At 53.3% G+C, this 13,448-nt stretch overlaps 1 protein-coding gene across 1 annotated transcript in view; it reads left to right on the forward strand.

Annotated features, from left to right (window-relative positions):
* The window catches only part of DNMT3A (DNA methyltransferase 3 alpha), a 99,765-nt gene that overhangs the window by 44,046 nt on the left and 42,271 nt on the right, over positions 1 to 13,448 (forward strand). Inside the window, exon 4 of the mRNA XM_023252030.2 lies at positions 10,918 to 11,188. Coding sequence (XP_023107798.1) covers positions 10,918 to 11,188 — 271 coding nt within the window. The remainder of the gene's footprint in view (positions 1 to 10,917; positions 11,189 to 13,448) is intronic.

Raw genomic sequence — 13,448 nt, forward strand, 5'->3', positions numbered from 1 at the left:
GGGAGCTGGCACCTGGGCTCAGGGCCTGCGGGCTGGCCGGTGCCCGTGATGGGGAGGAGGGAGAGCAGTGTGCAGGGCTGATTTCTGCCGGCCGGAGAGTGTGAGCCTGTGCGTGGGTGCGAGCCTCAGGGTGGGAGGAAGAGGCATCTTCCTGTTCACCGACTCCTGAGGACATAACAAGTGGAGGTGTCTGAAGCCGGGTCCTGCCCGGTCACAAGCCCCAGCAGCCCTGCAGGCACCTTTGTCGTTCATGCTGGTTACAACTGGGGGACTAGGAGGGACAGTTTCTGCCCTTGCCCACCAGACCCCGGGGAGTGACCAGCCCTTTAGGGCTCCATACCTTGTGTACTAGCTATATGTATTTATTCATTGAAGATTTATACTCACTGACTTCCTCCAGGGTTATTTTTTGCTCAGTGGGAGCATTCTGAGGTCACCTCTTGCTAAGAATAACCCAGAAAGGGAGGGGGAGGGGGAGGGGGAGGGGGTTGGGAGCAGGGGCCCAGCTCAGCCAGGCCAGCCCAAAGCCAACATTACTCACTCCACGTTGGAGGCTGAGCCTCTGACACAACGCCCAAATGAGTTCAAGAGGGCAAAGCTTCCCCTCTTCGCAGCAGAAGACTTGGGGTATAAACTGGGAAGTTAGGGAGCCATTTCACTGCAGCTCAAGCCAGCTGGGGACAGTTTAACTCAGCTGTTGGGCGTTTGCAGTATTGGCTCATTTTCCAACCTAATACGAACTTTTGATTCGTCTCCAAGTTCAGACAGAGCTCAGATCCCCTCTTTGTGTCCAGGTCAGAATGGTTCCTTCACCGATCTTTGGAACCTTGATTCAGTGACTTGGTGCCCCCTGGGTTTTATGCACAAAACTTCCAGAGAGTATCTCCCAGTCCTGGCTGCCAGCCCCTCGGAGGGCTTCGCTGCCTGTGAGGGTGCCTCGATGCAGTGCTAGCACCCGTCTGTCCGTGGTTTGCGAAGTGTGGGGAGAACAGTTCTGTCGCTCATCTTAGGAGGTTAGAGACCTCTCGTAACTATGCCCTGCAGATTCATCTGCCCATTCCTGCACCTGATGGGTCAAAGCGGCACTTGCCAGTGGCATCCAGGACCGAGAGCCTGGCTGGTAGTCTGGTCTTCAAGTGCCAAAGACATGCTGGGGGGGGGGGGGAAGGGGCTGGACTTGGGCCTGGGAAGGGAGGTAATGTTTAGAAGTCCAGGGAAAAGTGGGAGACTTTCCTACCTAGGACCTTCCTGCACAAAGGTGTGGAGGGAGGAAGGCGCACTGAAGGAGGCACTGAGAGCTAACTGGTGTGGCTGAGTGGCTGAGGGTTTCATTTATGAACACATTAGATAGCGGTTGGAGAGGTAGTTGGCAGGCGGCCCGAGGGGTTTACACTTTATCCTCTCAAAAGTGTGTTTATCTAGGAGATTTTTGAGGGGGTGGGGTGCGTGAAGCAATGGGGGTCATGTTTTGGGCAGCCGGCTCTGGCATCCATGAGCATGGGGGGGTTGAGCACGAGAGACTGCAGGGAGATAGAGGGTGAGGTGGGGCGGTGCCAGAAAACACCCCCAGAGCTTGCCAGGGGAGGCAGCGTGGGACAGCATTGGCGGGGCCCACACTGCTGACCGCTGCGGACCGGGGAGAAGGAGGGGAGAGAGGAGATGCTGCAGGCCCCATGGATGGCATCAGTGTTGTTGTCAGAGATGGAGACGTCTGGAAGAGAGCGGATTTGGCAGGGGCCCTCGCAGAGTCACTCTAGATAGCTGGTCTCAGCGAGCATCTGAGTGAAATCCCAGAATCTCTGTTTTGTTTTTCCAAAATTCCCTGTTTCTTTTCATCCCGCCTTGGTCCCTTCCCCAGAGTCACACATTCCAGGGCCACCTCCAGAGAAAGCCCTGCTTCCCTCCAGGGGTGGCCTCCAGGGGGCTTCCTAGGACCCCGTGGGCCTCTCTGGAACCCGCCCTGCACCTGCACCACTCCTGCGCTCCTGTGGGTGCTCGCCAGCACATGCACCCGGACAGAGTTGTTGACACTGGTTTTCTTTCATCATCTTCACCTAGAGAATTGTGTGCGTTTTGGTCCTGCCACCTCAAGGAAGATATAACCGAACTGGAAAAGTTCCAGAGCAGGGCAGCTAGCTTGATCAAGGGGAAGGCAGGGCTGCCAAGTGAGGACAGACGAGACTGTGGCTCCCCAGTCCGGAGAGACAAAAGGCTAGAGGGGATGCGATTGAAGTTGTGAAATCATGTTGAGGGGTGGGGTGGGGGGGGTTGTGGTGCACCCCAGTGGGGCGGGGGTGGGGAGGTACCCCTTTGAAACTTTAGAAAGGTACAGGAAGCACAGAGAAAGAAAGCCCCATTTTCCATGGTGGATTTCCTTCTTACCAAACCCCAGGCCTGGATGGTAGGGGTTGAAAATAGAAATAACTTCAGAAGAGATTTACCTAAATATGTGGATCTTCTGTACCTGGTGGCTTTTTAACGGGAGCCTCCAGCTCATCCTGAAATCCTTTGAGGTTGACTTCAAAGAGCACAGCCAGGCCCTCTTCCAGGTGGACAGGTGTCCCTGCTGGAGGCAGAACCCCGAGTGGCTTGGCCACCACCAGGCGTGTTCGTTCTTGCACGCACTTGCCATGGCCAGCAGGGGCACAAACCGTGTGACCTCTGAGGCTCTGCTGAGCCCTGAATTTGTCTCCTAGAATCAGTGTCTGTCCGTCTGTGTCTCTTTCACACACACACACACACACACGCACACACACGCACACACACACACACACACACACACACGGTAGAGAGATCTGCTTAGAGTCTGCCTCAATTCACCTCAGGAAGGCAGATCAGGGAGGCTTTGGGGACCTCTTTCGGGAGTTGGCAATGCGAGGACCTCTCTGGCTCTCCCTGCCTCAAGGCCACGTCCGGCCAATCAGATCGAAGGCCGCCAGGAGAAGGGGCTGCAGGAAGGCCTGGGGCAGAGGCGAAGGGGGGAAGTGTGGGGCCCAGCGCCAGTGCTGTGGGACAGGCCGCCCTGCAAGCTGAAGTCAACCTGTAGCTGGAGTCAGCCTGGGAGAATGCAGGGCTTGGTGGGGGCTGACGGGCCCGCGGGTACAAGGAGAGGGGGACTGTTTGTGTGTTTTTGTGGACACCGCTCTGCCGCCTCCCCCGCGCATCTCCCGGGCTGTGCCTCCGGAAGGTGGCGCACCCCTTGTGTGTCTGTGCGTGTGACTGTGTGTCTTCAATCAAGAGGCCAAGGCTGGCGGGATGCCAGGGTTCCCGGCTGGCACAGAGCTGAGTGCTGCCAAGGGCCTTAAAGGCACAACGGCGGTAACACGGGGTGGGAGGGGCCGCCCCACATCTGCCGGCCTCTGGGGTTCCCGCCCCAGCGCTGCGCTGGGGTGCAGGAGAGAAGGCCCCTTTTAGCTGCAGCCCTGGCCTCCAGGGCTGCAAGGGAGAGCCAGTTAGGGGCCCAGAGCCAGCCCGGGAACCTGACTCAGGCCTCCAGGGGCTTCCTGTAAGAGGGGCCGGGCCCTGGGCCGGCCCCCTCCACACCTGGGCCCAGGTGAGCCTGCACGCGGGGCTGCCCTGGACAGCTGGTCCCTGTGCCCTGGCACCCTCAGTGAATGGGTTCCTGTGCCCTCAGATGTCTGGGCCTCGCCTCCTTTGTATTGTTTTCCTCATCTCTTATTTGCCAGGTTTTAATTTTTTGTGTGTAAATATTATTATTATAATAAAGGGCCTCTCGAAAGTCATTTCCTTATTTGGGACCTCAGCACACTGCCCCACCTTGGGAGACGAGGCCTCATCTGGGGGGGGGGGTGGTGTTCTGGGGTCTGGTCCAGACTTCCAGCAGAGGAGGAGGCGGACAGGGGCGGGGGCCTGGACAGGTTCACTGCCGAAGGTTGCTTCTTGATTTGCCTCCGGCTTTTCCCTACTGTGGCTGCTGCCAAGGAAACAGCCGGCAGCCTTTCCCTGGCCCTGCTTAGGCACATCAAAGCCTCCTTTTCCTCCTTGGAACCCTTGGGATTTGAGGTTGGGTTTTTCCAGAGACTCAACCCAAAGAGGGAGCTGGCTTTCAAATGCCTCTCTCGTACCTGGGTCATTCTGGAAGCTTTACCACTTAGAAGGTGTGTGACCAGAGGCCTTGGTGCCTTTTTCCTCGGAAAAGTGAGGGTAACGCTACCCACCAGGACGATTGTGATAATTACATTTATTAATTGCATGTGCATATTTATGCCGCGTGCTCAGTGCTAGGGAGCTGTAGGTGGAGTCGTTGGAAGGGAGGGGAATGAAAAGATACGTAAGGCAAAACTCTTGAGTCTACGAGGGAGACACATGGTGAATAATGAAGTGTAGCAGAGGCGTGCTGTAACGAGTTAGGGTGTGGAAGGCTTGGTAAACAAATGTGCCTGCAGTGGGCCGGGGGTTCGGTGACCTCTGGACTGGATTTTACCCCCCCCCCCACACCTTTACTGCCAGGCTGGGGTGGGGGGCTGGAGGGGCTGACTGTGACCTGGGGACAGGGCCTAGCACAAATACCTGCCTGGCTGGGAGTGTGTGTGTGTGTGTGTGTGTGTGTGTGTGTGTGTGTGTGTGTAAGAGACAGGCAGACTTTAAAATGTTCCTTAGAAGACACAAAGTAGAATAGTGGTTACCAGGGACTGGGGGCACGGGGAGTGGGGAGTTAGTATGTAGTGGGTGCAGTTTCCGTTTGGGATGATGACAAAGTTCTGAAGACGGATGGTGGTGATGGCTGTTCAGTATGAATGCGCTTTAACGCCACTAAATTGTACAGTTGAAAATGGTTAAAATGGTAAAATTTTATGTTAGGTATATTTTGCCACAATACACTTTTTAAAAGATGTTTTAAAAAAGGGTTCTTAGAAAAAGGCAGTCTGCTCAGTGCCCCCCATTCAGCCCAGGGGTTTTCAACAGCAGCACTGTTGATATTTGGGGCCGAATAATTCTTTGTTGTGGTCGCTGCCCTGTTCTTCTATGGTGTTCAGCAGCATCCTTGACCCCTACCCACTAGAAGCCAGCAGTAGCCCCAGCCCAGTGTGACAATCAAAAGTGTCTCAGACACGTTACCAAATGTCCTCTGGAGGGCAAAACTGCCCCCGGTTGTGCACCGCTGCATTTGCCAGCTTGAAATAAGCTGCTCACAGGAGAGCCCGAGGTGGGGGTGGTAGGCAGGGGGGTAGCGGTAGTGGAGGAACCATTGTCCCAGAGTGGAGGGGTCTTGCCTGGAAGGAAGGCAAAGGTCAGCAAATTCTGAGGGACCCCAGGAGGCGGTGGGCAGGGTTTGAAGACCCATAATGGGGCATACAGGCAAGAGTAGGTACATCGTGGGCGGTAGGATCAGGCTTTACCCATAACTGTTGCCCCCTGCCCCCAGGGGGGAGATGTGACGGGGCGCTCGCTGCCGCCATTCCCATTCTGCCAACTCTGCCGCCCCTCCCCCCAGCCCCACAGGTGAGAAGCAGAGGAAGCTGAAGTTGTCACCTTCAGCTGCTGCTGGTGGCTTCTGAAAGGACCAGGGGCTTCTGCTGCTACCCCTCCCCCTCACCTCCATGGGAAAAAATAAGTGTCTCAGGGTGTGCCGCTGTGTCTCCTTTCAAGGCAACTGTGAAATAAAAGCAAACAAAAACCGAATTTTAAAGTTAGCATCTGACCTGCAACTAAGTTGAAACTGCCTCTAAGCAGATGAGCAGGGTGTTCTGAGTTGTAACCTAAGCTTGGCATGCCAGAATCGGTTATGAATACTGAGTGCCCAGCAGGTGCCCTGCTCCTGCTGAGTCGAGCTGGATAAAGCAGACTCCTTGCCTCCAGGAGTGGACAAGCCCAAGGGTGACAGGGGACGGGAGAGGAAGGAGCCGGGAGGAAGGTATGGAGGTGGGGGCAGAAGGGTGCAGTTCTGGCTCTCCCGGTGGCTTCCAGGTGTGGATCAGGCTGTGCTCCTCACCCGAGATGCCCCTTTCAGGGTGTACGCAGCCCCTCCAAGAGATTTGGACGGTCACTTCAGCTCATTTGCCTGCGGACCTCCTTCCTTCCTCTCAGAGGTTTCTTATAGGTGGATTCAACCTGCTCAGTTGCCTGGGCCCCAGAGAGGAAGCCAGTGAGGACGTACTGCTGGCTTGGGGAGGGGAGGGTTCTTTTTTTTTTCAAGATTTTATTTTTAAGTACTCTCTATATCCAACATGGGACTTGAACCTGTAACCTGGAGATCAAGAGTCACATGCTCTACCAACAGAGCCAGCCAGGCATCCCAGCGTTGGGGGGCTGGGGGGGGGGGTCTTGAGTTGGCTCAGGGGCTGGCCTGGGCTGGAGTCAGCAGCTCCCCCGATTCCAGAGCTTTGGCTAATGCAGACTCATCTAGAGCCAGACAGAATGGGCAGTGGAGGGTGGTGCGGTTGGGAAGAGAGGAGGTGAGGACTGTGTGGGATCCAGGGGGGATTTCAGCCCACCGAACTAACCCTGGGGCTGGAGCTGTGCAGAGTGCTTCCCTTCGCCTGATTCGCCCACCTCTGGAGAGGGTGTGGGGTCTGCTGCAGACTGGGGTCCTCCCGGAGCGGGCCTGGGAGGGGTGTGTGAGCAGCGTGGGTGTTAGAACAGGTCCTCCTGGCTCTCTCTGCTGGAGCTGGCGATCAACAGGAAGTGAGTCCCAGGGTGAGAGCAGGCCATGTGGTTCCCAGGCAGGAAGTTAGTGACAGCAGGGTTGTCTCGAGCAGCTTTGGGGGGCTGGGAGCCTGCCCCAACTTGAGGTGTCTGTGGGCAGCAAGTGGCCAGAGGGGAAAAGGACGCGGCCACGGTAAGAGCTTGGCTCTGACCTGAATTTCCCAGCCTGAGTTGGCCAGCGGGACCCCCACCCCGTCTTCCTGGGAGTGCCATGTTTAGGGCTCTGTGGTGCCCGACACAGCTGGGCTTTGGGGGCGCCCTGAGGGTCCGGGTATGCCCTACTCTACCTGGGCTGTCTAGAGGTGAGAGGATTTGTACCAGGGAGGGGCGTGCTAGGCCAGGGAACCCTGTTGGCTTGAGCAGGGAGGTGGGAAGGGCCGTCTGAGTCCTGGACAGAGTGTGTAGGTCCCAACACTCAGAGATGGAGGCTAAGGAGAAAGACGGGGCCTCCTTGCTCACTTGCGTTCCTGTGTTTGGCCTCCTGGCTGTGGCTTGGGAGGCCCTCTGTGCCCAAGGCTAGGTTAACAGGAGGACTTCTTGTTCCTGCCAGAGGCCTCCTCTTTTTCTTGCTACAGCCCCCACCCCACCCCGAGCCTCTGAGGACTGCATACACTTGCAGGTTTCCATGGGAGCTTCCCTTCCTGGAAGCAGGCCTGCCCCAAGCTACCCGGTCCCTTTGCCTCAGGCTGCTCTGTAGGCCTGGCCTGGAGCCTTGTCCAGGGAAGACTCTAGTTTTTATTTTGGTGGATTTATTTTTTTTGTCCCCAAGACCCTTGTCCCTATTTGCCACCCTGGAGGTTCCTCAACAGATGGCAGCAGCGGGCTCAGAGTTGAGGATACAGACCCTTAGAGCAGAAGCGGCCTTGGAGATTGCTGGGGAGGGAGACCAGCGCGCTCTCTCGGGGCCGTCAGGGTACACTTGAGTGGTACAGCTCTCTGGAGGGGATTTGGCCTATTTACTCACACTTAGGCGGGCCCTCTACCAGCCAGCCCACTTGTGGGACTCCAAGCTACAGAAATACACAGGTGCACAGAACTGTGAACTGCTCGGGGTTCACTGTAGGTAAAGTAAATCCCCCCAAAGGCTCACTATTAGGGAACTGCTTGAATAAATTATGGAGCCTCCATTCAATAGAATGTTGAGCAGCTGTGAAATAGGAGACAGATCCATATGTACGGGTATGGAGAGATGCCCACTCTGCTTGTTATGTGAAAAAGCAAGTTATAGAACACAGAGTAGTATGATGCCCTATTAGAAAAAAAAAAAAAATCTGGATCTGGATGTGTGTGCGAATACATATGTATAAACATGTAACTCACACGTGATTGTAGATGCATAGAAAAAAAAAAGTCTAGAAAATATACTCACCAAACTGTTGATCAGGGTTTACCTGTGATTTTGGAAGTAGGGAATTGAAAAATGAGATTTAGGGGCGCCTGGGTGGCTGTCGGTTAAGCGTCTGACTTTGGCTCAGATCATGATCTCGAGGTTCATGGGTTCGGGGTCCGTGTCAGGCTCTGTGCTGACAGCCCGCTTCAGATTCTGGGTCTCCCTCTCTCTCTGCCCCTCCCCCTCTCACACTCTGTCTCTCACTCTCAAAAATAAATAAACATTAAAAAAATTATGAAAAAAAAAAAAGAAAAAGAGTAAGGAGCTTTAGCCTTTTAAGAAGACTCATTTTTGTGTGGCTTGAATTTTTATAATATATGTGTCTGACTTTTAGAAACAGAAAGGAAAAAAAAAAAAGACTTAAAAAGATGGGAAAAACCTCAGGGGACTAGCCTAAGCATCTCACCTTCTAGGTGGGGCACCCGAGGCCCCTTCCTGAGCATCGCCTAACTGGCAGGCCAGCAGCCCTGTCTCCCTTCTCATAGGCGTTCCGTGGATGCGGCTGGTGGGTGCCGAGGGTGGCCTTGTGCCCGTGGGCATGGCAGAGCACTGATCACAGGGGAAGCTAGCTTTTTCTGCCCCAAGAGGACACCTCCCTTCCTTCTGAGATGTCCGGGCCTACTTGCCCCTCGGGGGCCAAGCACAAAGTGCTCCTCAGGCTCTCCTCCCCTCACTCTGTCCTTACAAAGTGTGTGGCCTTGAGCAAGTCACAGAATTCTCTGAGAGCCTCCTCAGGGAGGTTGAGTGGCTCTAAAGGGGTAATGGTGACAAGGAGTCTTGCCCACCATGCAGTGACACTTACAAAGGACAGTCACGATTACCCTTGATGGGATTCTTACTACCTGGAACTGTAGCAGGCTCGGGTCTTAGACTCTTGGGATGGAGCGATACATTTCCTTTCAGAGGGGAATATGAGAACACGCACAGGGAGGGCTTACCGCAGAGGCTGCAAACAGCTTCTGTTGGGGTCGGGGGGTGGTTTCTCTGGGGGCCTGGGTGCTGGGAGAACACGTGGGGTCCAGAGCTGAGGGAAAGAACTGTGCCGGGCTTTGGAGCCCAGCAGAATGTATATTTGAGAGGCTCCCCCTTTGACTCTTCTGCTCCAGGGGGCAACTGGTCACTATTTGGGTCTGGGCCTAAGGAGGCCAGAACAAAAGCCAGAGACATCGGGTGGAAGTCAGATCAGCCCACAGCACTGACGGCAAGGAGCCTGCTTGGGATTCTCTCTCTCCCTTTCTCTCTGCCCCTCCCTCCTCCCTCCCTCTCTCTCAAAATAAATAAATAAACATTTAAAAAAAAAAAAAAGTCAGATCAGCCCAAGGTTAACAGAATCGATTTGGTGACACTAGAATCTTCTGAGGAGGGGTCCTAATTTGCAGTAGGGATAGTGCAAGGGATGTTTGTTGTTTGTGTTTTTGTTTTCTAAAAAACCCTTGATGTTTTCTTTTTCTTTTCTTTTATGTATTTATTTATTTATTTATTTTGTTTTATTATTTATTTTTTTAAATTTACATCCAAATTAGTTGGCATCTAGTGCAACAATGATTTCAGGAGTAGATTCCTTAGTGCCCCTACCTATTTAGCCCATCCTCCCCCACAACCCCTCCCATAACCCTCCGTTTGTTCTCCATATTTATGAGTCTCTTCTGCTTTGTCCCCCTCCCTGTTTTTATATTATTTTTGTTTCCCTTCCCTTATGTTCATCTGTTTTGTCTCTTAAAGTCCTCATATGAGTGAAGTCCTATGGTTTTTGTCTTTCTCTGACTAATTTCACTTAGTGTAATACCCTCCAGTTCCATCCACATAGTTGCAAGTGGCAAGATTTCATTCTTTTTGATTGCCGAGTAATAGTCCATTGTATGTATATGTGTGTGTGTGTGTGTGTGTGTGTGTGTGTATATATATATATATATATATATATATATATATACACTACATCTTCTGTATCCATTCACCATTGATGGACATTTGGGCTCTTTCCATACTGTGGCTATTGTTGATAGTGCTGCTATAAACATGGGGGTGCATGTGTCCCTTCAAAACAGCACACCTGTATCCCGTGGATAAATGCTTAGTGCAATTGCTGGGTCGTAGGGTAGTTCTATTTTCAGTTTTTTGAGGAAACTCCATCCTGTTTTCCAGAGTGGCAGCACCAGCTTGCATTCTCACGTTTATGTATTTATTTTAATTTTTTTTTAACGTTTATTTATTTTTGAGACAGAGAGAGACAGAGCATGAACGCGGGAGGGTCAGAGAGAGAGAGGGAGACACAGAATCTGAAACAGACTCCAGGCTCCGAGCTGTCAGCACAGAGCCAGACGTGGGGCCCGAACTCATGGACCGTGAGATCATGACCTGAGCCGAAGTCGGACGCTTAACCGACTGAGGCACCCAGGCACCCTTTAAGTATTTATTTTAATGAGGCTCTAGGTCCAATGCAAAGCTTGAACTCACAACCCTGAGATCAAGAGTCGCGGGCTCTGCTGACTGAGGCAGCCAGGCGCCCCAGAACATTTGTTTCTAACAGCGGGCCTCAGCATCGGCTTGGAAGCCCTATGTCACCTCAGGGAGCGGGGGTGGTGGCCAGGGTGGCTTGGGCAGTGAAACCAGCCTGGCACACCTACCGGGATTCTTCTTCTGAAGCTGGAGTGCACAAACCCCTTGACCTCAGGGAGTCAGGCCCACGAATCCCTTGACACTGAGAGCAAAATCGTGAGTGTCTCTGCTGGTACGGATGCTTACGTGAACACAGTTTTCTGGACAAAGGGGACATCACTCACCAGAATTTCCAGAGGGGTTAGTGATCTAAGAGAGACAAGACCGCTGGTCTAATCCTCTCCTCCTGTTTCTTCATCTTCCAGGTGGAAAGCAGTGACACGCCGAAGGACTCCGCAGTGACCTCCAAGTCCCCGTCCATGGCCCAGGACTCAGGCCCCTCAGAGCTGTTACCCAATGGGGACTTGGAGAAGCGGAGTGATCCCCAGCCTGAGGAGGGGAGCCCCGCTGGAGGGCAGAAGGGCGGAGCCCCAGCAGAGGGAGAGGGTGCGGCTGAGACCCCGCCCGAAGCCTCCAGAGCTGTGGAGAATGGCTGCTGCACCCCCAAGGATGGCCGAGGAGCCCCCGCAGAAGAGAGTGAGTCTTGGGCACAAGGGGCAGCCTCTCTGGGCTCCGCAGGATTCCCCCGAGGGTTAGAGACTTGGGGCCAGCAGGTCCGGCCCGGGGAGGCATGGGAGCTGAAGGTCGGTGGGCTTGCCAAGGCTGTGCCCTGGAGGCGGCTGGCTGCATGCAGCCTGCATACGTGTTTTATTTGGCCCATGTAGTGTTTTAAACATTAAAAAAAAATTAGTTGCCAGTATTTGAAAATCAAGAAATTTCACATAAAAATCTGGAGTTTTGGCTTCTCGTGAAGGAAAAAAAAAAAAAAAAAAAAAAAGCCAGATCTGGAAGCAGTGGGTTTGCAGAATGCTAACAGTTGCGGGACTGGGGTGATGGCTGTCCCCCCACCCCGCCCCCTGCCCCTTCGTAGGCTGGGTGTGCACCTCAGTTTCCCTCAGCCCTCACCTGGCGCGCAGCTCTCAGGGATGGTTGTGTCTGTAGCCTCTGGGCTCTTCAGAGCAGTGGATGCCCTTGTAGGTGTTAAAAGCCCAGTTAGTCTTCCCCAGCACAGATGTCCTGAACCCACCACAGTTCAGCTGACCCCGCTAAAATGTGGTTGTGACTGAGTGGGGTGGGGGAGGGGCGGATGGGGTGGCCAGGGCGCTGCCCGGCCCAGGCCCCTTTCTCCCTGGACTTTTTGGCCTCTCCCTGGAGTCCTGGAAAGTTGCCTACTTTTCTCTTTCAGGTTAAGCCAGTGATTTCAGGGCCAAGCGAGCTGTAAACATGTTGGTAATGAGGACAACTAGCATTTGTACAGGGTTCACAGTTTACAGAGCGCTTTCTCATATATTATCACATTTGATCCTCCCAGGGCCCTGCCAGGTTGGTTTGCATATGTGCATTTTAAATTCAAAACGTCTTCTTTCCAAGTGTGTATGATGGAATGAGTAAATTGATTAATTGGCATCGCTTATTTTGCATGGATCCAAACCCAATATTCATGCAAGATTGAGCGCATTTCCAGAAAAGAGAGTTCCAAATTTATTAAAAAATATCTTTCATTCATTTATTATTCAACTAATACTTTGATGTTCCCATTACGTGCAGAGCGCTTTCTGGGGCACTCTGTATTCGTTGTTTTAGTCCTCCAAACAGTCTTCCGGAGGTATTATTATCCCCATTTTAAAGCAGGAAAAACTTGCCACTTAGTGAGAGGAAGTGACTTGCTCAGGGACCCTGAGCCTGTAAGTGGTAAATCCAGGATTCATTCCGTCTTGGTCTCTGGCTTCAAAGTCGGTGTGCCCTTCCACTGTCCCCTTTTATTCTGCAATGGGGCTCGGGGTGGGCTGGCCCAGAACTGTCCAGAGCTCCTGCCCTCACCCAAGTGCCTCATGGGATATGTCCCGACACTTGGCAGGATTGTTCAAGGGGCCTGAGTGGGGGGGAACTGAGGAGGAAAGGGAGAAGACACCATCCCTCCCGTTAAAGAGACCAGGTGTTCCAGAGCAGAACCTGGGAGCCCATCAGCCCTGCCCACCAAATGTGCCACTTCCCGTGGGTACGTCTTGGCTGACTCCCAGATTCCTGGGATCTCACCACGACTGGCACCAAGCTGCTGTGCAAGGTCAGGGCAGGTCCTTCCTGCCCAGTGGGGTGGAGCTAGAGCTCTAAAGCCACTCTTAACCCTTAAGGGTTTGCTTTCAGTTTGGGATTTCCCTGTCTCCATTTCTGTTTGTTCTCAGGAGTTCCTCCTTGAGTCGGTCAATAGGCGTTTGTTAAACACCTATTTGGTGTGTGTGTGTGTGTGTGTCAGGATCTGGGGAAACCATCACGAACAAAAACCTGGTTCTTGCCTTCAAGGACCTCACAGTCAGCTGGAGAGACAGACATGAAAGAGAAATTCACACTGAAAAGCTTGTGATTAGGGGCGCCTGGCTGGCTCAGTCAGTAGAGCATGCTGGAGTTCAAGCCCCACGTTGGGCATGGAGCCTACTTAAAATAAAAGTTTTTTTTAAGTTTAAAAAAGAGAAAAGCTTGTGATTATACAGGGAGATGTGTTCTCTAAGAGAAAATAAGCATGGTTCTGTAAGGAACGGTGACCAAGGAACCTCAGCCGGTCTGGCCTGTTACACAGAAGCTGAAGGATGAGTGGGGGCTCACCACGTGAGGGGTGGTGCAGGATGAGGGAAAAAAGGTACACAGGCTCCCAGGTAGGAGGGAGCAGGGCACCCAGAGACCTGATAGAAACCAGCAGGGCTGCAGTGGAGAGAGCAAGGGAGAAGGGTGTGAGAGCAGA

The sequence above is a fragment of the Felis catus genome, chromosome A3, assembly GCF_018350175.1.
Source record: "Felis catus isolate Fca126 chromosome A3, F.catus_Fca126_mat1.0, whole genome shotgun sequence".
NCBI lineage: Eukaryota > Metazoa > Chordata > Mammalia > Carnivora > Felidae > Felis > Felis catus.